We start from the raw sequence: 25800 nt of genomic DNA, 5'->3' as shown, positions 1-25800 counted from the left end.
TTAGGATTTATTTATATATTTATTATTATTTATATATTATATTATTTATATATTATTTTAAAAATTATCTCGTACTCTCTATGTAAATCTGTTTATGCACGAATTTCGAAGAATATCTAATTATGAATTCGTTTAAATGTTTGACGTCGTGTATTTGACCGGAATAAGCATAAGATACTCACACACGTGTAGGAAATATTTTTGAAGATATGTAATCGATATATGGTATGAATAATTAAAGATATGCATGTTTCTAACGTTCATAAAGAAGAATAGAGGCACTAGTGATAATACCGTTAGATGAAAGTGCGTCAGAACATTTTAGTCAGTAACAAAAAAAAAAAAAAAAAATATACCGACCGGACGTTAAGTAAGAGAGATAACTTTATGGCTCTGTATCGTAAACAAGACAAGAATACCTCTAAAAGTTGATGGCTTGCCGAGGTAATTACGACGTATAAATGAAAAGAAAGAGAATAGAGTATGGAACAACAATTCTATAATTGTTGTTACGTTTCTCTGGATTTTTCCGACTTTTAAATAAATCACCGGGAACTTTATTTTTTTTTTTTAAGCACGTGTTTCATTCACAATAATTAATATATATAGAAATATATAGAAATGCAAAGAATTCGGAGCTTCTTCTTAAACGACCGAATCTCTGTTTAAATCCGCCTCGTCGAACTTCGAAGTCAATCTAAGTATTGCCATTCGCTCTTTTGTTTGACAATTTTTACATTGAAGAATCAACATTTGACTCATCGTTATTATCTAAATAGCTAATAGAGCAAAGTGCATTGCTGTTACTCTGCCATTATTGTAAGCAAAATAATGAATCTGTAATTAGAAGTAATTAAAAGTCAAAACGTCGAATACATTATTATTTAAACAATCCGTTACACGCAATCAAAGGAAGATTTACTTACGGATGTGTTTAACTATCGAACTAAAATTAATTAGAAATCTATGACACACCGATGTGTCAATGACGAACGTGCCATTACAAGAAGCGCAAATGTCCGTAAATGTTATGAGCAAAATCAAAACCTGTGTTTTCTATCTGTTAACTCGGAAGTAAGTTAACGATTCGCAGCAGCTATATGTGAGGATAATAGAATGACTTACTTTTTAGTGGGTTAATGGCGCTTTGTGGTGTTCGACACGATTACGGAACATTTGGATTTTTAATTACCGTGTTAAAAAGATTGACGCGAAAAGTTTGGCCAAAGCGCGCCTCATCATCTCGCGCGACTCGGACGACGAGACACTCTGCAGTTCTCTCATTCCAAGAATCGAAGAAAAAATACTTACTCAGATGTTCAAGATGTAGAAATTCACGGGACACACGAGAGAACATGAGAGAATTCTGTTAACAGAAATTCTACACAGATTTCGAGATGTGAGTACACACAGACGGATTTTGGAAAATCCACGTGAAATTATGGATTTGTGACAACCAATTCGTATGACGGAGTCACAAGCCCTCGGGTCATATTCATTTCGAGAAGATGTAACTGCTTCTTCGATTTGTCACACGTTCCGTTGAACAGGTTGGACAAAAGAATGAGAGAGAGAGAGAGCGCATAGATAAATTATAAAATGATCAAAAATCGAAACTCGAGTTTTTCTCGAATTCTTCAAATTCTGCTTTATCGATTTTGCTGTTTCTTTTTTTTTTACTTGGAACACTGTTAATTTTTCATAGAAATTCCATTAAATCCATTCTCTCGAAACATACAAAATATTATCAATGTGTAATAAAAAGTGATAGTGTGTTAACATAAAAGTTGAAAAAAAAAAGAAAAATAAAACAAGAGAACTGTCGAGCTTTCGTCGATTACGAAACATCGTTAAACTAAAAAATAAATATTTCGAAAATGTTCAAATATAGATCTTCTTCAAGATCTAAACTGAAGTAACAGTACTTCTCTTTCTCTCTTTCTTCGGCTGCACCTACGGGCAATAAAAACGGGACTTGTTATAAGACAAGCGTTTCTTCCCGTCACTCTTTAACTTTACTATTCTTCTCGCTCTCGTCCCGGTTTGAAATATACGAACAAAAAAAGTAGGTCGTTCACTCCACCACGGTCACGGCCGCGATTAATTATTCGGTCCATAGTGTATATGATCGGTTACTGAAGAATCAAATATCCAAAAAAAAAGTTATGCAATCATCTAAAAAACAACCTGTACCGATACTTTATTTGGGATACATAATATATTAGGAATCATAATTTATTGTAAGGAAATCTTTCTTAGAATCTACAATGTTTCATAATTGTTTCAATCAAATTTATTTTGTATATATATATATATATTTGTATATATATATATATATATATATATTTGTATATATATATATTTTTTTAGTTATTTTAAACTTCACAATCAAAAAGTTGTAACTTATATGTAATTAAATACTAAAGTTTGTCTTAAAATTATTTGAAAATTTTGCAAAATAAAAATGTCTAACATATGTCTTATCTAATATACGCTAGCTATTGTCTATTGACATGTTAGTGATTCTGCGTGAACATTGGACATCTAAATTATTCATTTAACAAATAATCATTAAAATTCACTGTTTAATATAAGAGTTATTTGAGAAAAGTCATATATTATCTACAGAGATCGTATTACTATTTTCTTCTCTTTAATCCTCGGACAACGGACGTTAAATTTTTATTACAAATATGTGTTTTTATTTCCCTTTTTATGTATTTGAAACAATATATCACCTATTTTTAATAAATAAACGCGTTTTCTCAAAATTTAAAAATTGTATTCTTGCGTAATACTCGCGCGCACGGCGGACTCGGGATCAAATATGACCCAAGAGGAATACAATTTTAAAATTTTGAGAAAACGCGTTTATTTATTAAAAATAGATGGTATATTGTTTTAAATACATAAAAAAAAGGAAATAAAAACACATATTTATAATAAAAACTTTTATTCTTCGCAGTTATTACATAGTACTTCTATTTGTCATATTACGAGTTAGTCGTGTTGTAGAACATAAGCTAATTCAGAACAGTAGTGTCAAACGCCGCGACGTTTCGAAAGGGGCGAGCAGGTAGAGTTCAGTTTAGGTAGAGATAGAGGTAAGAGCGCATCGGTCGCGTCTCGAAGACTCACGGTATGATGTGTGTGTGTGTGTGTATGCGTGTGTAAGTTAAACGCTCAAATAAAGTATCTTATAATTCTCTTTCCCGTATTCACGAGTTACATCGATCATCCATTCACTATAGTGTAAAGCTGTTAATTTCTTAGTTTATTTAATTATATATAAATATTTATAAAAATTTATAAATATTTATAAGTATAAGAAAATATAATTACAAAACATTCGATGTACATAAGATATTCAACAAATTTGACAAACATGAATAAACTACTTTGTGAAATAGCAAAAGCTAATATTTAAAAGACACTTTTTATATTATTAATGCAGAAAATATATAAAGACGAATATAGAACAAGCTGTAGTTTTATTGTTTCTTCAATTTTCTGTTTTTTCCAGTCGAAATGTCGTTTATTTTTGTCTTTATTGAGACATCTGACTGTTTCTTGATATAAGTTTTGTAATAAAATTCTGCAAATAATAGTATAATAAAAAAGTTTTGCGGTATCAGTAGATATGCTATAAATACTGGATAGTCACAATTTTTCTTCCAGAGTAATAGAATATTCTGGAACAAAATCAGGACAAATTGAGTTAATTGTATGTGAGTGATATGTCTCTTCCACGAGCTAGTATTTATTTTCATAGATGCCAATAAGTAATGAGTATACATTATTATATGTACAAACATATTGATCCATCCTGAAAAAAAAAAAAAACATAATATCATCTAAATTATTATTTTGTGTTGAATATAAATACACAAATCGTTATTAAATGTAAACAAAAAAACGTTACAATTTGTTATAACTCACCAATAAAAGTTCCATGACCTCCAGGAAAGTATTTAACGGATGCCCATGAAAGTATTACCATGCCTACGTGGTGATATACATGGAGAAATGTAACTTGATTGGTTTTTTTCCTGAGTACAAAAAACACGGTATCCAGCAAGTCCAGTATCTTCATAAAGAAATATATCCAACACAAGTTTACTATCTAATAAATAAAATGTGCAATACAAATTCTGTTATTTTCTTCTTTGTCTTTTATTTATATACATATATAAAACGAGCAAAAATTGTTTATTACAACTAATAATTCTATCTTTTAAAAGTGATAAAATTTACGTATATTTTGATATAATAAATATTTCTTGAACATATCTGTACTTTTGCATGCATGTAAATATTAATACTTGTATTCTACATATACAGTCAAATCTCCATATTTGCGCACTCGATATTTGCGCGCCTCTCTTCACATATATATTGCTTTGTAATCAAACTAATACAACAGAAGTTTTCCTTCTATTGCGCTTTTTATTCTACAACGCAACAAACTATTCATGATGCCGCTGATTCCGCTAAATTATATCATTAGTATAAAAAAAGAAAACAAGCAATTCTTCTACAGCTCCATATCCGCGCAAATACAGAGAGTTGATTGTAATTATTATGTTAAGTAACGTAGTAATTAGTGATTTACAAAATATTTATACATCTTAAAATCTACTTTGCTGTATTTTATGTAACTATCTGTATATTATTCAGTTATATATAGTCTGAAAAATATATCTTTTTATTAGGTATATAAATAAATATCTGCAATATAATGCTAGGAAAACTATATGGTTAAAAAAAATATATATGTATATAGTTTTACAATTACCTCAAAAGCATCTGGCGTCCGTGAATAATCGACAGGTTCGCAAACAAATTTGTAGGTGGTTAACCAACCTTTCACGCTTCCCTGAATAGAAAAAATATAGAATACAGATGATATATAAAAAATATAAAATAAATAAAAGACAAAATGCAGATCCAATTTTTTAAAGAACAATAAAACACTGTGTAACATATTACTTAACATCTTCAAATAATGCACCACACAATATTATATATTTCTATAAGAATAAGAACATAGTCTTTGCTTGTCTCTGATGCATAAAAAAATTTAAAAAAGTAATGAAAATATTTTGTGTCTCAAGAATATATAAAATATATAAAACATATAACTTACTTGATAAAACACACACGTATTTAGAATAATTTGAAGAAGATCATATATTTGCAATATTCTATCCAAGTTAAAAGGTTGTCTGTTTTTCATAAATCTTGGTCCAAAGGAATATACAAAATATAAATAAAATCCTAGTAATCCCAAACCAGGCCATGGTGAGCCAATCAAATAGTAGTCAGAAGTTCTTGGATCTTGTAAAACCAAAATAAAAATACTATATAGAAAAAATTGTACGTTATTAAACTAAATAAATTTTTGTTATTATTTTCTTATCACTGTGTGTATGTGTGTTGTTATATCTCTACATATAATTTTATTTATTTACTCTTAAATGTTACAGAAATATAATATATATGTATATATAATTACATTATCAATGAATAAATTCAATCAATGAATTAATTCAAATTCTATAAACATTTGGAACTGAAAACGAGTTGACGACTTGCATAACGACATAGATATCATTAAAACTGAAATGATAATTGCATTTATTTGTTGTAATTTTGTATTGTAAGAAAAGAAAAATCTAAATGCACTTATTTGTCACATTCGATATTAAGTTAAATAAGTATATTTCAAGACTAATATACAACATATATCAAATAAAATCTAATATATTTTTGCAAAATTTAATAAAAGGAAAACTGTGCATTTCTATAAATATATGAAACATTGAAATTAAATAAATAATTTAACTAAAAAACACAAATTCGTCTCTTAAAACATATTTTTGTCACTAACTGTTATCTCCATCTTTTTCTCTTTTTACAGTTCTTCACAATTTATAACAAGATAAACTATCTCGAAAGTGTCACAAAAAGATCAAACTCTCTTTATTATTAATAATTTATTATTAATAAGAAATAACTTACCGGCTAAATCTTCATTAATATATTTGTACCATGATAATATTTGTTGTATAAGTGTTCCCATAATGATGTAAATTTAATTCTAGTGATGCGCGGTTGAATTGTTCCTTTTATCCAGAAAATTATTATATACAGGTATAATTCACGTTTCTTTTTTTATTAAAATATTCTTACAAACACAAAAAATATGAAAATATGAAGTAACTAATAGAATTTAGAGAATTTTTTTTTCTTATTAAAATCCTTTATATTAAACAAGTTATGTTTTTTTTACATTCACAAGATTTAGTTTAAGTAATTACACTAGCAAATTTTTTTCTAAATTTAATTATCGTGAACCTTAACATTACATTTGGCGAAGTATTTATTCACTAGTGTCTATCTTTTCGTGAATTTCTTTCGACGACTAGTCACGACAAACATTGTAAACCGACTACTGAGGTTGCATTTTCCCCCTCTGTTCCATCATTAACTTTCATCAGATACATCATTGTACTTTATAATGAAGTATTTTTGTAAGTATATATACGTGTAATTATATATACATGAAATGCAAATGTAGAAGACATTCCTTAGGCAATTTCAACTAAAAAAACAATGCGTAATAAAAGTTCGCCTTTTCAAGACATATAACTAACAATACAGGTATAAAACTGTGAAAAAAATCAACAAACGCGAATCATAATATTTTATGTAATGAATTTAATTTTCAATTTAGTTTTTTATGAAATTTTTTTACTTGTTTCTATTCACACACTTTTAAATTTTATTGAATTCATTGTTACAAACTCAAAGTCACTTCTCATTGTCACATTTATTTGTATAAGTAATTTACTTCTCTCTCTCTCTCTCTCTCTTTCTCTCTCTCTCTCTCTCTCTCTCTCTCTCTCTCTCTCTTTCTTCTCAAATTAAGATAATCTACAAAAAATATATAACAATACAATTATAACACAAGTTATGAATTTCTTTCAGTAACTTTGCAAATGGCGAATCCAGTTTCCAAAATTATTTATTCCCTTAATTTATTTTAGCAACACTTTCTTCTTGCTTGAAGATAATGGTAGCTAATTACAACATAATTTTGTGTGCAACGCTCGGACGCGTGACATTGCTACGATTGCGAATATGAAATGATTGCTCAATTGCGACCGACATTCGAAAGAAGACATCTACTTTGTTGCGCGTGAACTTGATGCGAGACATTTTACCATGCCTCTTAATAAACTTAATTTTTAAAAAATTCGCATTTAAGTTTTAAGTCTCTTAACATACAATATACGTTATATTGACATTATTACATAAAAAATATATTCATAAAATGAATAATTTCGTATCAAAAAAAGGTAGAGTTTTAGAACTTTTGTGTTTTTTATGTGAACATTTTAATTTTTATAAACATCCGGTTCTATTAAAGTTTCAAAATTAAATACCTATAAAAACATAATTCCCACTTAATTTATATCAACATTAAATAACATTAATATATACTTATCTCATCTCCAAAATTAGAACAGATAACTTGAACAAATAAAACTATCTATCATTGAAATATGATTATGCTAACTGTTTCCAAGAACATATGGTTTCACAATATGTAACAGAATTGTAATTCAATAAGTATTATACATTATGTATAATTATAACGTTATTCTGTCACGTTGTTTTATGTTAATAAAGCCAAACAAATAAAAGTAACAAAAATGTAATGTAAATGTTGCTTCTTATGTAGATTGAAATCCAATATTAGCAAAACAGATGATAGAAGCAGAAAAGCCATTAGTAAACGAAAAACAGTTTATCATTATTTGTCTAATTAATAATATCGACAATGTTTTAGCATAAGTCTAATGAAAAATTTTTTACAAAGTTCTAGAGTCGTGGCTACACGTGGCAGTATAATGTTATACACTTACGTTATATATATTTACATATTCAAATATATTTGTTTGTTGATGACTTTTGATGTCATCGATTACGTCAAACACTGTAAAACTTTTCTTAACGTCTAACTACCTACAAAAGAGTAGTGGATATTTGGAAAAACACAATAAGTTAACTTAATCTTTAAATTTTGTATTTAAAATATACTCTATAATTTCGATTAATCTTCTTCTTCGACAATCAATTAAATTCAATCTTTTAGCAATCAACGCAATATATGTAATAACTTTCGTGTACCTCAACTAGTTCCCGAATAACCGCTGATCCTTCTATTTTTTCTAATTGTCATAGACGCGCGCGCGCGCGAGAAACAAACAAAAACCGCATGAGCTCAGAAGCGACACAATTTTAATTGCAAAATCATGTTTTCTTTTTTTTACAGTATATTCAGGAAATATTAATGAAATAAGAGTTATTAAAAGAAATATATTTTGATAAAAGTAGAACGCGCGTGTGTCAAATATTATTTAAACAATCCGACATCACTACAGACATTGAAAAATAAATGATGCCGCTTAGTGAGACAAGCTAATTAGTACTCATGCGACATACAAAGACATACTTTCTTAGATGTAATCATTAAGAGGGTTATCGTAATACATCTCAAAAGTACAATACCGCGAGCTGGATTCATTGCCTGCTTTTCATTTTTCTTTCGAAGCCTAACTTTTAGTAAGTGACTGTCCGCACAGTATTTTGTTTTGTGTATACACACACTATGGATGCGTTTTGTTTCGTGCATATGCGCGCATTTATCATTATAGTACACGTACGTATACTGCAGATCATGTGCGCGTATGATATTTCAAAAAAACCCGAGATAATTTCATTATTTTCTTTTTTTCTATAGAGCCGTTTTTCTATCCGAGCAATAAATGCACGAAATGCAATCTAAAATGCAAATACTCGTTTGATCGGTGTAACAAGAAGATCCAATATTTTCTTAATTATAATTTAATGATAACATATTCGACGCTTGTATATATATATATATATATATATAGCTCGGCATCAAATCAACATAAATTATTTCTACGCGACACTTACGAGAACCATGACTTGCGAGACATTTGATATACGCGCGATCACGAACCTGATAAGATCTGAAGGAAATGATTTGTAGAAATATATATATACATATATAAATATATGTTTAATCTCAAAACAAAAAAAGAACTAAAGAAACCTCTTCGTTAGATGTCCACTAGATATCGCACAAAGCTGTGAACATCTGATAGATATCTAGTGAGATTTTTTATTTTAATTGGAATATAACATCCACACAGAACGAAAACTCCATTAAACATACATTAGACATCAAAATCGCTTTATGCGATATCTAATAGATGTCTAATGAAGTTTTTGGTTTGTGTGAGATATCTTATGTATATGATACTGATAAATATATTTAAATCTGGTCTGTATTTAAGTAAGAGCCGATCGCAGGATGTTGTGCGGAAATAATGCGCGTATATATATGTATGCATATATTTATATATATGCGTTTCACGTGTAAATTTTTCACGTGATTTTTTGAACTGAAATAACAGTTCTTTAAATCATATAAGATGCTAGATTTGCATCACACATATATGAAAGACCCCGTATACCTCCTCTAACTAATTTTTAAAATATTACGCACATTATTTCCGCGCAACATCCTGCGATCGGCTCTTGCTGACCAGATTTAAATATATTTATTAGTTTGATACTAAAGAGCCAGAGGATAATTCTCTATTAATTATTATTCGTATTATGTATATGATATTTTAATAAAATTATGTGAATGTGTATTTGTTATATATTAATTATAAGTGGTGGTTACTTTATATGTGCATATATCGAGTGTAAGTTTTTTACACAAAACTATTTTCAACAATATTGTTTTCTCGAGGATTGAATAACTAATTTGTTCGTTTTTGATTTCTTTTTTTTTCCAAAACTTTTTATTTCATACAGTTTCAGAAAATAGGTGTTTTTACAAAATAGATTAGGTATTGCTATACGCGCGGCTCTTGAAGTTTACTTCACTAACAGAGATTTAACATATCGATAAATGTTGCCAGTAGAGTATAGGTACGGTGTATTTATATATCAAACGTGCCGGTAACGCATAGTAGCGCTGTATGTTGTGAAGAAGGTGATTGAACCGTGTTCGATTGTCCATTCTATTGTTACCAACAATAGATAATTGTTATTTCTTTTTATATATTTTATCGTATTTTTTTATCTTTATGTGTATTTTTATATATTTTCCAAAATATCTGTCAAAAGTAATTCTTGTTTTGCAAAATGTTTTCTAATTTAATTATCTTAAATAAAACATAGTATATATCTATCACGTTTATCTATCAAGTTTACAAGTTTATACACAGATTGTTTTATCTTCAACAATTAGTTGCTACAATATCAGTTATCGAAGACGGAGTACTTAATCTAATCTAGAAATAATAATATGAAAATTTCATTTATATATAGTATTTGTTTCACATCTTTTATTGCAAATAGTATCGGTACAAAAGTATCAAAAATGTTTTCTTATAAATTAAGAATTTGTGTTTGTTTGATCTAAAATTTCAACACAAAGATTGCACTATTTTGCATTAGAATTGTATAACTTTGCCATGCAACTTCATTTTTTTACACGTAGGTTTTATTATTGAGAAATTTCGTCTTATTTTCACATATCAAACTAGCATATACATATATATATATATATATATATATATATACACACACACATTTTACATGATTTTCATAATATAAAACGAGTAAAATAAATCTTTTACACATTTTTAACGAACAATTAGATAAAATTGAATCGTGTATCTCACGCCAGATTATATCATGCTTACGCAAAGTCTAAAATTGCACATGTAATTTTAGATAAATAATTTTGTATAAATAATAATAAGCAAAATATTTTGGCGCGTACTTTGGTAAGTATATAGAAATGATCACGTTTAAGCCGATTGTTCACAAAATTTCTTTTTCCTCTTATTATTGGTACTCGTTAACCTACTTTCGTAAGTCAAGTTGCAGAAATATCGGCAGAAATAACACTGAAGTCACGAGAACGTCGCGCTGTCCGTGTAACGCGCTGTTGTATTTCATCTACATTACACGGAATCTAAGAAATACGCGTACTAAAAAATAATTTGATCTATTTTTCATAGATAAATCATGTTTGGAAGACTTTTTTTTGTTTTAAAAAATTATCTTATTCGGCACGATTAAAAAATTTCGCACCGAAGTCTACAGCGTGAGTTTTTTTTAATCGCACTTATTGATAATGTTTTCGTTGACAAGTGTATTATTATCGCTAATTTGATTAGAACCGTCGCTGGTAATACTGACAACGTCCTTCTTTGTTTTTGATTTATGTTGCGCGTCCGATTTCAAATAATTATCCACATAGAACGATCCGAACATGTACGTAAAAATGCCGGCGTTAAGCACGAGCAGAAACGACAGCGGCTTCGGAAAGTTGCAACTTGTGAACAACATTTGAAGATTGTGACAGAACACAATGATAAACTGCACGATCTGCATGATCGTCAGATATTTCTTCCACCAGACGTACTTGTGCATATGCGGCCCGAACGCAGTCAGCATATAGTACGTGTACATGAAGATGTGAATAAAAGCGTTGATAACGCCGAGCAAGGTCGGGTGTCCGCTGGCGAAGAACTTTACGCCGATCCACGCGCAAATTGGCATCATGGAGTGATGGTAAAGATGCAGAGCCGTGATCTGTCGGTCTTTCTTGCGCATCACGAAAAATACTGTGTCGAGTAGTTCGATCACTTTGCATATGTAATACGTGTGAACGGCACGAGCCATCTGCAATGAACGTAAAGTTACGCAATTACATAAATATTTGAGAGAAACGTGAATGATAGATATAATTATCGCTAAGTGACATTTTCTCCGCGAGGAGAGAGAACGGAGCGCTCCTTCACCTGAAGCAGGACTCGGAATTCAAGCACCGGGGAATTTCAAGTTGTTGCAATCACACAATGACGACACAATGTGTCCCATCACTTAGACTTGAAGGTATCACAGTAACACGAATTTTGAAATCTACGTTTAATTATCTGACACGCGCGAGTATATATGTTTATATTAATGCAAAAAAAAAAAAAAATAATAATATCCCGTTAGGTCTCTTCCGCGTGAGTTATTATTGTAAATTGTTTTGCATTTGATGTGTGTGTGTGAAGTTTAAAAAATCAAACTTACTCTCATTGAAGTCGATTTAAATGAATAATCGACCGGTTCGCAGATATAATCATATTCGTAAAGCCAACCGCTCATCAAGCCTTCATGAAACAGATAAACACTTAATAAAATCTGAATAAAGTTATAAACTATCAGAGTGTTCTTCAAGTCGTACGGCTTCTTGTCTTTCATGTATCTCGGCCCAGCGGAAACACAGAAGTACACATATGTTATTACAATTGTTAAAATTGGACCAGGACTGTCTACTAGGAACCATCCTACCGTTCTCGGATCTATGACACAAAATAATGTATTAAGAAAAGTTAACAAAAATCTGTTCAGATAAAAAGAATATTAAACGCATGAAACGTATAACGTATTAACTTGTTTGTGCTGCAGTTTGTAATGTTTAAGAATCTTTGTCGCGAAATTACCTTGTTTATTATCTATCAAATCTCTGTACCATTCCACTACGCCTGACATTTTTTAATGTCTGATTTATTTATAAATCTGTAAAAAGATATATAAATCTGTATCTATATCTATTATAAATCTGTAAAAAGATATATAATATATTACAATTTAGAGATGAAAATTTCATAATCTTTTGATTTCCCGAATTATTTTTTCATGTTTTTTTCAATAATTATTTAAGTTTTTTTTATTGACAAGGAAACTGTCAAAAGTGTCCGACGTCGATGTAGTTTCTTTGACAAATGTTGTGGAATACGCAATTTAAGAAAATATATATATATATATATATATTTTTTAATTCTTTACGTATCCTAACGAAAATGGTAAGGAGTGATATACAAGACGTTTTTCAAGAATATTAATAATCGTAGTTTTGTAATAATATTTTTTAAGAAAACTTGCAATCACACTATTTTTCTCTCAACAGACATTTATTATTTTTTCTATAATCAAGAACTTTGTTATTCTATCTTTATACACGCAAAGAGAAAGAGAGAGCGAAAGAAAGAAATGTGTGTGTATATGTACTAAAAAGATAAGTATTTTATAGTTACTAATAAGCAAATTACAATTGCAACACTGACATTGTGAAGTGTTGCAGATGCGCAGCAACACGTGCATTCATCAAGAAGTCTACACAATGCGACGAAAGTACGGCATATTGTTCTGCTTGTCCTTGGTTGTCTTAATGAGAATCGTACAAAAAACACGATAAAACAAAACTAAGAATTAAAGCTGTTTGCATCGTTTCCTAAATTGCAACGGACGATTGCGCCGTGAGATATATTAGTAATTTGTTCAGGAAACTCACTCGAGACGTTATTAGAATTTTTTTAATTTATGATGTTTCAAACGCAATTTAACGAAAGTTTAATAGTGATCAATTTCTTCGACAACAACTATATTTTTTAACCTAATCAAATTTAATTTTCTATTGAATTATATATCACGTCCTAATGTTACATGTGCTTGACGCGTGAATACGCTAGATCTATGGACAGCGTTGATAAAAAAGATTACTAAAAAAAATATCATAAACTTCTTCTCTCCTCCGCAAGCTGAAACAAATATAAAAAACTTCTATAGACAAAATCCTATGAATAAAATATTTTTAGTCGTGTCACAACTATAAAATTGTTATGTAATACGTCTAAGTATTGTTTTTATGTGTTCTTTCATCTCTATTTTTATGCTTTAATGTTGTGCAGATAATATAAAAAATAAAACATTCTCTACATTAATAATTCAGTTGAATACAATTAACACGGTAAAGATTCTTGTGTTTCATTTTGCAAGCGGTCAAAGCTTGAAACCGACCAGTCATTGTTTTTTGTCACGAGAAATTTATTATTAGCAATAAATCGTCGTTTAATGTCTGGTTATTAGACAAACAATTAAGTGTTTCGACGACAATATAATATTATTGTGGCTAAATTTTTTTTGTGGGTTTTAACCGCAATTTTACGAGAAAATTCTTGCGCTAATTGTGTTTGCTCAACACACGTTCACTATTCAAATTCCATTTCATTTTTATCCTCAACACATGTGCGTTATTAAAAACAAAAAAACAACAGCAAAACGATTTTCTAATCAAAGATCGAGTCCTCATAATACAATGTCTAACAAACAACACATTCTTGAGACATATAATATTGTTAATATAACATTGAATATATCTCAAATCTTTGGGTAGAAAAACACTATAAATCGGTTATCAAAAATATAAAGCTTGTTTTGCTTTTCGAGCGTGAAGACACGCATGAAACAAACAAGGCTAAAAAAAAAAAAACAATTTTACGAGAAAATTCGTAACGCGCAACTAAAAGATCACTCTCAGTAAATTGACCGAGTAATTGCACTTGTTTGTAAAATTCGAGACAAATTTCTTTGTTTGGTGACTCTGTGTGTGTGTGTGTGTGCGCGCGCGCTAAAGTATGATCTATATAAGACACCTCTATGTAATTTAAATATATTTATATAAAAAAAAGAAATGTTTGTTTATTGTGAACAAAAAAGCATTGAATTCTGTAAGTGTTGAACTTTACGACTCCATAAATAAACGGCCTAAGTCAACGCGGTTGCGACTTTTACTCTTTAATATATATTAATAATTTAATGTAAGAAAAATAATTTTTTATCACGCAATAAAGTATGTGTGTAGCTCTTTCTAAGTTAATTTTCTTTTGATTTCAATTAGACAGCCGAGTGTAGAGAGTATTTCTACTGATTTAATAACTTTCACGTGTAAAATACAGAACTATATTTGTGAAATAGTTACGTAAAAGAATAAAAACTGTTCCTAGATCGTGGGAATAGTAAAAAATTATATTACATCATTATGATAGAGATCACACCTTGATCAAAATAAGTTTTTATATGCGTCTTGTGTTGAATAATAATTATAGTATTAACACAAATGCGGTGTATTTATTGATCCATCACAAAAAAAATAAATTACATTTTTTTAACTCGTTGAATATTGAAATAAAAAGAGATAAGGAAATGGCAATAACAAGCTAACATTAGATGTTCCGGTACAATTCTTTTATAATTCGAAGATTTTTAAAAATTTCTAACAAACGTTTCGATCCATTATGGGATCTTCTTCAATGTTTTAATAAAAACTTATATTTCTGCATAATCTTTATGATCTTGAATTTTCTTCATGATCTTGAATAGATCATGATTTTTTTGTAAGTTTTTATTAAAACACTGAAGAAGATCCCGTAGTTAATCGAAACGCTTGTTAAAATTTTTTTAAAATCTTCGAATTATAAAAGAATTGTACCCGAACATCTGGTAGCTTGTTATTGCCATTTCCTTATCTCTTTTTATCTCAAAAACAGAAATATTTAAAACTTTTTTCGCATCGATTGCTGTTCGTACCTTTTACCTACCTAACGTAAATGTTATCTCTCATATAAACTGCTTGTTAATTAATAGAGCATTAATGCTTCTGAATAGTCATTAATTTCTTGTGAGAATATGTATAATTTTCGTACATTTAAAAAATGTTAATAAAAATATATGTAAAGTAATATGTATAAGAGATAATTTTCACTTGCCAATAGTGCTGCTGACTCTGAAAAACTAGAAAAAATCGAGATTAAAGTTTTACACCAAGATGTCATGTGTAAACGACGAGAAAGAGAAAAAACAACAGAGAAATAAATGACTCTAAACGTGTGATTCGTATTATCAAAGAAATCTATTTGAAATAAACTGTTAAGAAATTAACGAAGAATTAAGGCTCATATAGTTTTAAAAATTAACTAACAGAATTTGATTAATAGTAAGAGCCGGTGGAAAATAACATTATTCACAGAGTATTATGTACACATATACGTATCTATTGCATACATATACATATAAATACCTATTGCAAAAAAAACATTAGATAAGTGACTTGATTACCGAGTTACTAAGAAATGTATATTAGAAACTTAATAACTTAAGTATCAGAAAAAATATGCAAATATAGAAATATAACATGTTTGCTTACGTCTTTGAAATACACAGATACGCAAAACCGTGGAAATTTTGCCTAGGAAAATTCCAAGAACAATTGACAGATTACATAATACATCTTTTTTTCCGAATATTCTACTTTGAGAATAATTCCAATTTGACGAGACATTAACCGTTCAGAATTGGATGTCTTCCAAACGAGAGATGCATTATAATTGATACGCAGAATATAAACTAAATATATATATATATATATATATATATATATATATACAAAAAGTAGAGTTTAATTTATAATATCGACTATTCTCTCAATATATACAATTATGCTAAAAAGTATTTTTTTTATAAAACAAAAAAAACGCAATAATGAGGATACCCGAAATATTATTAATACGCTGTAAATTTTTTATTTTATTTTTTAAAGACATTTCCGAGACTGTCAGTTTTCACGCGTCATCGTCCGAAAATAGCATTTAACGCAAATAATGCTAATCAAGATGTAAATAACATTCATGATTTCTTTAATTCTCAACGTGTGATATTCAAATAAAATATATTTAATGTATGATCGCATGTAAATCCAAAGGGAGCAAAGATTAATCCTTTCTGCGTAACATGGCGAAAGGTATAAAGGTATTATGTAATGATTTCAAAATCTTTCCTTGCATTCTCTTCTAAAAAACATTTCACAAACTATTTATTACGATCGCCACAGCATAGCGCTTGATACTACTTCGTTTTGCTAAAGTAGCAGCTCATTACAATCCAGTCTTGCGTTAGAAAAAATACGTACACAGCAACCGATCACGAAAAGACCACTTTGTTGAAAAGATCGCAACAAGAAAGATTACACTACGAAATAACAGGAAAAAACTTTACAAAAAGCGTTTGCCTACGCATTTTCTGCGTAGAAAGATATGTAATTAATAAAGTTTGCACAATTATAATAAATTTAAGTTTGACACGAATAATGACGAAAGTTCTTCTTCATTGCTGTTCGATTTATTTTATAAGAAAAAGTTTTTTTATTGCTTTTCGATTTATTTTTTTCATTCCTCTTTTTTCTTTTTCTATTTACCACAATATCGCAGGGTAAAAAATCTCGCAATTTTCGTAAAAAATATACAACACAAAACGAGAATTCAAATAAGTATTATAAAAAAAAAAAAATCATAATCAGACGCATTTAGAAACAATACTCAAATAAATACTTAGAAAATATATTTTTATTCAAAATTATATTAATATATTTTTCGAACGCAAGTGTGTACGACTTTAATTCCGAAAACGGATTATTTTTTCTGATATTTTTAAAGACTATCATGCACTAACGGCTATTGCAGGCTAATGACTCTTCTTGTTATATATAATCTACTTAATCTAATTATTTAAAATGTGCGTTTGACTTGGAAATTATTTACGATAAACTTGAATTTGCAGTCACGCGCTACAATTTAAATGGCTAAATGTTCATTTGGATCTTGTGATGCAAGAGCTGAGCGACACGTGCAGTGCCTCAAGCGAAATGTACACCCAAATGTAAATAAATAAAACCTGATACACACGAAACCGCTAACTATTAGCAGTACAAAGTGCAATAGATATTGTTGCTTACGTGGGAATTACAACATCGAGAAGAAATCGATTGGTTAAAATTGGCCGGATTTTTTTTTTTTGTCGCACAAGTCCAAAGATTAAAGATACTCTAATATTGCGAGTTTCAATCGGCCTCGTCATAATCGATCAACATTTACTTACACGTTGCTTTGATAAAGAATAAATAAGTAGTTTTGTCGATAATATTACCCGTCAAAACGCTCGCACAAGAAGTAAAAGTGAATTAATTCTCTTTCACGTACCAGTTACCTTATTCATAGACAAATGAATGAACACATTCGTAGCTTGTAATCCCAGTGTCCATAAAACAGATTTAAGATTGTTTAAACATATTAACATGAACCAACACACACACACACACACACACACACGCACAATTAGCTTTACAAAAAATTTGTAAAGCTAATTGTGTTAGCTCATGTTAATATGTTTAAACAATAATTGGTTTTTTGCGTACTTTTGATTTATTGTCTGTTAATTTACGAACGGCGACACATGGAACATCTACGCGTAAACGATTTTGCGGTCGATAAACATCGGGATGAAAATAATGACATGTCATCGGTCAAGTCAATGACTTTCTCGGTCGCGTCCTTACAAAGTTCCGTTTTTTTTTTCTCGGTGTCCTTCGATATGCACAAGAAACTGGCGAGGAAATTATCTGCAACTTCGATATTAAAAGAACGCTTTATATATTCTTAATGTTATGTCGGAAACATTAATATGTATGTGTTTCATCGAAGAAATGTATTCTACGCAATCGCTAAGTATACTAGCTAAAAGCAAAGAGGGGTCATTGAATGCAAAGATTGCATTTCATTGTGCGTATAACAATTGTGAAATAGCCGATATACACACAGCATTGTGTTTGAGATTGATATTTTATATGTAATATATACACTATGCGCGTGGGCTGAAAAACTCTCGCAAAATGGCAAAGACCAAAGAAATATTTCACCACTCTATGTGTCACACAGTAAACTAAAGGTTTTTTGTATTTTTGACTCTGATGAGGAAACATTATACACGCATTGCTTAATTAATTATTAAAGCAATATTTAAACATAAAAAAAACTCATTAAATTGCAAAAGAAACGTCAACAACAGTGCTCGTAGCAAAAATCACTCTTATATTAGTATCTAAAAATAAAACTTTTTCTTAATGTTATTTCACTTGATGCTATTATTTACATAATAGCATCAAGTTTTTTTGTTGTTCTGACTTCAATTTTTTTCCCATTTTAGGTATCAATTACTTCGAGAGAGCTAAGACTAAATAAAGTAAATTATTAATATAAATATAATATATATTATTTTTTTTGTTTTGTTCTTCAATATTCCGAAAAATGTAAATTCACTTTATTTAGTCTTAGCTCGAAGTAATTGATAATTAGGATTAAATTGGAAGAAAAATTGAATTCAGAACAACAAAAAGACAATCCGTACTTACATCCGATTTAATTAAGTAGAGATGATACTACACTGGCAAACAAATAAATAGATTATATTAAGTAAATAAATTTGATTACAAAAAATTATAAGCTCGTGAAAATTTACAACTGGATAGTTAAAATCAATACGAGCCAATGTGATATACATGCAAATATATTTTTAAACGTATAAATTAATGTAGTTTAAATTTGAGAATATATTTAAAGATTTTTAAATTTAATTAGAAAATTCAGACTTGATTTGTATTGTATTTACATATAAATGTCCGTTTTATTTCTTGATAAAATTTAAAAAATTTATTGCAAAATATACGTCTTGAAGAACTCAACCATGAACTTTTTGTGCAATTGCTTTACCAATTCGGCGATAATAAACTATCTGCTAGTTGCAAATCTGATCAATTGTATCTATCTCAATTTTTATATATGTGTCAGGTGTTATTTACTTCACATTTCGATATTATTTTATTCAGTAACTCTTTAACACAATATCATTCATATAAATAATATAATATCCTACAGATTAAATTATACATGATACAATTTTTAAAACACATTAAATTTTTGTACAGTATTTTGGTACATTATAATTTCAAAAAATACAAATTAAAACGTTAAAATCTTTTTTTTAACGTTAACAATAACTTTTTGTGCATACTCTCATTTTAATACAAAATATATAAGATTTTGTTTTTAAATATTATCATTTTGTTTTATTTACTTTGAGTAAATTTAATTTCAAAAGTAGTTTGACAAAAGAAATATTAAATGTTTCGTAAATTGTCAAAATTTGGTTTCTGCAAATGCGTAATTGACACGTATAATTAAAATCTGAAAACAAATACTTACTTAAAATTATTTCGAAAAACTTTTCGAAAGTCGAATTTTTGTCACCGACTGAATCGATCGATGATTGTGACGTGCAGTTACTTCACTGATTCTAGCAATCCTGATAGTTCTACAATCTTCTTCATCTATTTTGACAAGATTTTGATTATCCTCGCTAGAGTGTGTCAGCGCCTTTATTTCTTGAGACTACTGCTCGTTTCGAAGGATTTTTCCTCTATTTCTCGTAGTCGGATTGTCTGGAGCACCAACTTAAAAATAACTGGTATCCAGCCCGAACAATGACGCATAAGCAAGACTCAGAACACGATAAAAATTGCAAATATATGGATAGAACGGAAATAATTGATGGAAGATGAGCAGAGTGAATCGATGCAAGTTAACGAGACACCGCTTCAACACTGTGTGTGGAGCGAAGCAAGTGAGTTTTGTATTTCTAGACTGTGTGGCATACGCGGTACATAAAAGTTCTCCCTCTCTTTTAAGCAGTTTGCCTGAATAATGTGGACGTCCTTGAAAGAAACAAGTATATGTTACAACAAGTATATAACAAAAGTTTTCTTATAAATTTCAATTGATTTCTATTGTCAAACAATGTACAGTAAATCTAGATAACAGAGTTTAACATAAATGTTTTTTTTTAAATATGTGTTTCCAAATACATACATAATCCATATGTGTATAATCTATGTGACTCATGTAATACGAATATAAAATGGAATCGTATCTTTTTGTTATACAGCAGTGTACCGTGATTAAAATTTTATGTGTTGCTTTGTTTTTAATTTCTAATTTTTGAGAAATGACAAAACCACATTGCTGTTTTTTCAATGAGAGAAAGGTCCGCGGTTTGCGCACAGGGATGGAATAGTGGGGAGAGCGTTGCGCGCTATATACGCAGTATATGTAAATACGATACACTCTCGGGCCCGAACTATTGGGCTCGAACGTTCGCCCGTATAGGGTAAAAAATCCAATTACTGTCACCTGTTCAATTACTGTCACACTCTAGAGCTATTTTATTTAAAAATATTAAACAAATCCTAAAGAGTTATGCATGAAAAAAAAATCTAACATAGAATTTTAAGTGCAATTAATATAACAAAAAATCTCCAGCACTCAACATTCTTGTCTCATTTCTTTCGTTTTAGGGAGTGACGATAATAGCTCTCGCATCGTTCTTTTTTAATTATTAAATTTATAAATAAAAATAGAGATTTTGAGAGGCGGTTATTATTTTGTTTCTTATATTAGAGACGTTGGAATAATACCAGATAAGAAGAAAAACACATGTTTTTTTTTTATAAATAAATAGTAAAAACAATTCGCTAACGCCAGAGTTTATTATTTCAGGTGACAGTAATTGGATCTTTTACCCTATCTTACTCTGCTATTTACAGAAATAATAACGGGCACTGATATCTGCCGAACAGTTACAGCACTGAGGGAGCTTTTTCCGCGTTCTGTTCGGAGGGGCGATGCGCAGAACGGATGAATTTGCGTCGGTCCGCGGACCTTTCTCTCATTGAAAAGACAGTAGATAAATACATCACAACGTGTAAGAACATTAAAATGCGCGATTTTTCTCGATGTCTTAGTTTTTTTTTTTTTTTATAGATCGCATACAAGTTTGTTTTTCACATTACAATATAATTGGAACTGCTTTTTCTACAGAAATAATTTAAAGTTTATTATATTATATTTTAAAAGTCAGTTATATTTAAGAAAATGCATTATAAAAACAATGATCATTAAGCATCATTATAAACATTATAAGAAACAAATAAGATGCAATACTGCGATTAATAGAAAAAAATTCTACAACTCGTTAATAGAATGAAAAAAATTAAATATTCATACTAGACTTTTTTTTTATATAAAACAGGAAATGTATAATGGCCATTTGAAGCAAAAACACTGGTGATAACGTGTGTATAATAGATGCATTACTTTATTCGAGATAACATATAGTCCCTTTTTTCTAAATAATGACGTGCAATCAATTTGTATATAAAACACTTTGCGTAACACTCGACTACGCTCTATAATTGATGTATCTATAAAAAACAATAGGAGTGTAGTAAGCTTCAATAAATTCTTATAAAACAGGAAATGTATAATGGTCATTTGAAGCAAAAACACTGGTGATAACGTGTGTATGATAGATGCATTACTTTATTCAAGCAGGTAACATATAGAACGTTTTCGCCCTTAGATTAGGCCTTTATCAATATAGTGTAACAGTAACAATAAAGTAACAGTTACTTTAATATTTCTATATTGTAATCATGTGACTTGTATAAGTTTTAATTCAAGAACATCATATTTATATATATATATTGATAAAGGCCTAATCTAAGGCCGAAAACGTTCTATATGTTACCTGCTTGAATAAAGTAATGCATCTATCATACACACGTTATCACCAGTGTTTTTGCTTCAAATGACCATTATACATTTCCTGTTTTATAAGAATTTATTGAAGCTTACTACACTCCTATTTTTTTTTATAGATACATCAATTATAGAGCGTAATCGAGTGTTACGCAGAGTGTTTTACATACAAATTGATTGCACGTCATTATTTAGAAAAAAAGGGACTAAAATATATTGTAAATTATTAAATATATTTTTTTGTTTACAATATCTTTACCTTTATTACTAGTTTTTTTAAAAAACAACACAAATTGTGATAATATATATTTATCACTACACGCGCGCGCGCACACACACACACAGGATTATTAAATATGAAATTTGACAAATATGTATATATATATATATATATATATATAATAGATTATAAATATTATAACGGAAAATAAATATTATAATAAACAGCAGTCTATATTTATCAAGTTTCATACTCAATGACTCTGTATATACATATACATACGGTGATAATACTTGGCAACGCAATATTGTTTCTTTCTTGTTCGATGCTGCCCTCTGTTGCATGCTTAGAAGCAAATCGGGTTGCTAGTTCGCAGGCGCGCATTTTGGTACATACATATTACACATATACCGGGTTACTATTTCTCGCGTAAGCCAGTCGAGATGCATTTCTCGTTTTGCTGGCGCCGAACCTGCTACTTCCTCCACTCTCTACTACACACATTCTGCGCGCGCCCTTCTCTCTCCAGATCTACATTCCGGGGAAGTTCCACTGTACTTGCGTTGTAGCAGTCGTTTTCACGGTGACCCCACTACCTAACCAGTTTTCGATACCGGTAGTTACCTGATGTTGCAACAGTTGTTTATCACCGCGCTCACACTCTATCCGTTTTTTGTCTGTCTGCTGTTTTTTTTATCTTCTCTTTTTTTTATTTTCTTTTTTCCGACCAGACTTTCCTCTTTAACTTCGGTTCGCGCGAGTCTAATCGGAAACGCCCGATAAGAGCGAGACAGTGTCAGGGTCAGTGCGAGTAGAGTGCCCAGCATTGCAGCGGCGTGCATAGTGTCAAGTACGTCGAGTTTGGCGTGTGTGTGAAAGGAGTTGTCCTCTCTTTCTCTCCGCCTGGTGACCGTCTTCGACGACGAACATGTCTCTCATCGTCGACTGCTTTCGCCGTCTAACAGAAGGATCGTACTGCAAAAGCGAGGTATGCGACACGTGCTGCTGCTTATTGTGCATGGCCAGACATCGTTTGTGTTTCGAGATATCGAAATACACACATCGGAGCAGAGTGCATATTCCGTTTGCGATTTGAGAAGCAAAAGATTAAAATTTAAAAATTAATTTTTTAAATGCAAAACGAAGTATTTTAATTTGTTATGTTTTTTTTCATGTAAATGTTCCTTTTTTAAATTATATTTAATTTTATATTTAATTTTAAGATTACATAAAAATCGAGATTGTGATATTTCTGCAATAAAAAAGAGAGAGTAACATAAGTAAAAAAAACTTTACAGTAGATATATAAATATTATACAATTAGAGATAAATATTATAATTAATTATAGACAGCATTATAATATTGTTTTTAATACTTATGTCATACCTTTGTTTAAAACAATATTCAACAATCACACACATTTTCTAATATTTATAACATAAAATAATTTTTAAACGTTTAATATAGTTAAAATCTATTATTAGTTAGTGTTTTTAATCTCTCCCTATCCTAGATACAAGTGTATTAAAAACTATTAATATACTAATAAATAGTTTTACGTCTATAACAAGTTTACACAGATGAAACGAGGATTATCGAGTTTTATCAATACTTTTATTCAAATGACATTTGCATGTGATGAGTGGCTTTGACAGACCGTTGAATATAAAATGTGGGTCACTCAAAGAAATTGTTCACGTGCAGAAATCTAATGGCCTTGAACTGAGTGCAATTGCTCGGTTACTTAGTTTCTGACGATCTAATATTAATGCGATGTCACTTGATGCAATTTATTTCTCAGCGAAGCTTAAATGTCACGTTAGTGCGATTATGATTATTTTTATTATTCTTCTTAAAAAACGCTTTTATTTATACAATTTGTTATTGTTTATATGTTTAATTTATCGTTATTTATCCACAAGTTTATTATATTTAACAATATAATTCAAAAAAAGAGTTGTCCTCGGGTTCATTAGAAATTATCTAATTGAGTGTGATTGATTATATTTATTCTATGCACGAGAGCGAATGAATTGTATCAATTATATGGCAATTACATAAAAATTTTTAAACAAAACTGACGTTTCACAATCTTTTTAGAAAAATACTGCGAGTATAAAATTCTAAGTTATAAACAAAAAAGAATTTAATTCATCTTAAACACTTATCTTAATTGAAATATTAAATTCCTGTTTTTACAAAAGATTTCTATAATTCTTGAAATTGATTATATTCTATAATCACGCGCACTTTCCTTTTAGCTTAAACACAATACCAAAACAAAAAATGCAAAAACAAGAATATCATGTTGGTTTTGTGTTGCGTAACTACGTGTAATTACTGTTCTATACAGAATAAATGACAAAAGAGTAAAATAAAATTAAAACTATAATACTGGGAAATTTAATAAATTAAATAAAACCAAACACACAAATGAATAATAAAACTAAATATAAATATATAGTTTTGTTGCTATTACGATATACACAACAAACTCGTTATGTAAAAAAAAAAACATAATTACTGACAAAATGGTTTTTTGTACTTATTGGTTTTAAATTTTTTCACGGAAGAAATTAATTAGCTCATTTCTTCTTATCTAATATATTTGTTGCAGCTTAAAGGTTACAAAGTGACGGATGTGAGCCGCACACGAAAAATCGGCATCGCCTGTCGAAATTTTCAAGACCTGAAACAAAAAGCATGCTCAAAATTAAACGTAAGTATGTATAACAAAAGATATTCAGTTTATTAAATATTAAGTATTATTAAATATTAAGTGCTGTGTTCATCCGCTACTACGTGTAACAGACATTATGAATAATGCAACGTATTTTCACGCAATGTAGCTGAAAACGATGATGTAATGAAATTTGTCATGTAAATATTATTTTCTATTGTGGATAGAGATTATTATTTTTTGATTGCAACAGTCCTGTTTTTTAACATATATACGGTGACACTAAATTCATTTAAGTAAAGCCGACCTCATATCGATTCTAAAGTATACGTTTAAAGCGCACTTCTTTTTTTAACGCGAATCGAGATATTGAGTCATTAAATATGAAACTTGACAAATATATATATGTATACATATAACATAAATATAAATATAAATAATATAATATATAATATAATATAATATA

At 29.4% G+C, this 25800-nt stretch overlaps 3 protein-coding genes across 6 annotated transcripts in view; 1 reads left to right on the top strand and 2 right to left on the bottom strand.

Annotated features, from left to right (window-relative positions):
- Positions 1–2714: 2714 nt before the first annotated feature.
- Positions 2715–6208, bottom strand: LOC109856614 (elongation of very long chain fatty acids protein 7-like). 3 transcript variants are annotated; one of them, XM_020432076.1, is made up of 5 exons: positions 6022–6208; positions 5147–5337; positions 4796–4876; positions 3940–4123; positions 2715–3826 (listed from the first exon to the last, which is right to left on the bottom strand). In XM_020432076.1, exons 1-5 carry the CDS (start codon positions 6080–6082, stop codon positions 3492–3494), a joined length of 852 nt encoding a protein of 283 aa, XP_020287665.1. In that variant the 5' UTR covers positions 6083–6208; the 3' UTR covers positions 2715–3491. The 3 variants fall into 3 exon arrangements, with proteins under 3 accessions (XP_020287665.1, XP_020287666.1, XP_020287667.1); XM_020432077.1 differs by having other exon boundaries at positions 3940–4087; XM_020432078.1 differs by lacking the exon at positions 6022–6208 and adding an exon at positions 5516–5587.
- Positions 6209–10289: 4081 nt separating this feature from the next.
- On the bottom strand, positions 10290–20472 carry LOC109856612 (elongation of very long chain fatty acids protein AAEL008004-like). Of its 2 annotated transcripts, XM_020432075.1 has the most exons (5): positions 20043–20472; positions 13239–13712; positions 12615–12690; positions 12202–12473; positions 10290–11802 (listed from the first exon to the last, which is right to left on the bottom strand). In XM_020432075.1, exons 3-5 carry the CDS (start codon positions 12661–12663, stop codon positions 11233–11235), a joined length of 891 nt encoding a protein of 296 aa, XP_020287664.1. In that variant the 5' UTR covers positions 12664–12690; positions 13239–13712; positions 20043–20472; the 3' UTR covers positions 10290–11232. The 2 variants fall into 2 exon arrangements, with proteins under 2 accessions (XP_020287664.1, XP_020287663.1); XM_020432074.1 differs by lacking the exon at positions 13239–13712.
- A 2651-nt stretch (positions 20473–23123) lies between these two features.
- Positions 23124–25800, top strand: part of LOC109856615 (DNA fragmentation factor subunit beta) — a 9589-nt gene continuing 6912 nt past the window's right edge. The window contains exons 1-2 of the mRNA XM_020432080.1: positions 23124–23641; positions 25272–25373. Coding sequence (XP_020287669.1) covers positions 23582–23641; positions 25272–25373 — 162 coding nt within the window. The 5' untranslated portion in view covers positions 23124–23581. The remainder of the gene's footprint in view (positions 23642–25271; positions 25374–25800) is intronic.

The sequence above is a fragment of the Pseudomyrmex gracilis genome, unplaced genomic scaffold (assembly GCF_002006095.1).
Source record: "Pseudomyrmex gracilis isolate BER0280 unplaced genomic scaffold, ASM200609v1 scaffold_126, whole genome shotgun sequence".
NCBI lineage: Eukaryota > Metazoa > Arthropoda > Insecta > Hymenoptera > Formicidae > Pseudomyrmex > Pseudomyrmex gracilis.
Note: the sequence above shows the minus strand (reverse complement) of the source record. Positions and strands in the feature narration are given on the sequence as shown.

Coding starts and splice junctions, on each gene's coding strand:
- LOC109856612 (XM_020432075.1), bottom strand. CDS start 12,663: ATGTCAGGCGTAGTGGAATGGTACAGAGATTTGATAGATAATAAACAA. Junction 12,474..12,614: donor TTTGATAGATAATAAACAAG/GTAATTTCGCGA, acceptor TTTGTGTCATAG/ATCCGAGAACGGTAGGATGG. Junction 11,803..12,201: donor TTAAATCGACTTCAATGAGA/GTAAGTTTGATT, acceptor CGTTCATTGCAG/ATGGCTCGTGCCGTTCACAC.
- LOC109856614 (XM_020432076.1), bottom strand. CDS start 6,082: ATGGGAACACTTATACAACAAATATTATCATGGTACAAATATATTAAT. Junction 4,877..5,146: donor ATACGTGTGTGTTTTATCAA/GTAAGTTATATG, acceptor TTTTCTATTCAG/GGAAGCGTGAAAGGTTGGTT. Junction 3,827..3,939: donor AGGTCATGGAACTTTTATTG/GTGAGTTATAAC, acceptor TTTTTTTTTCAG/GATGGATCAATATGTTTGTA.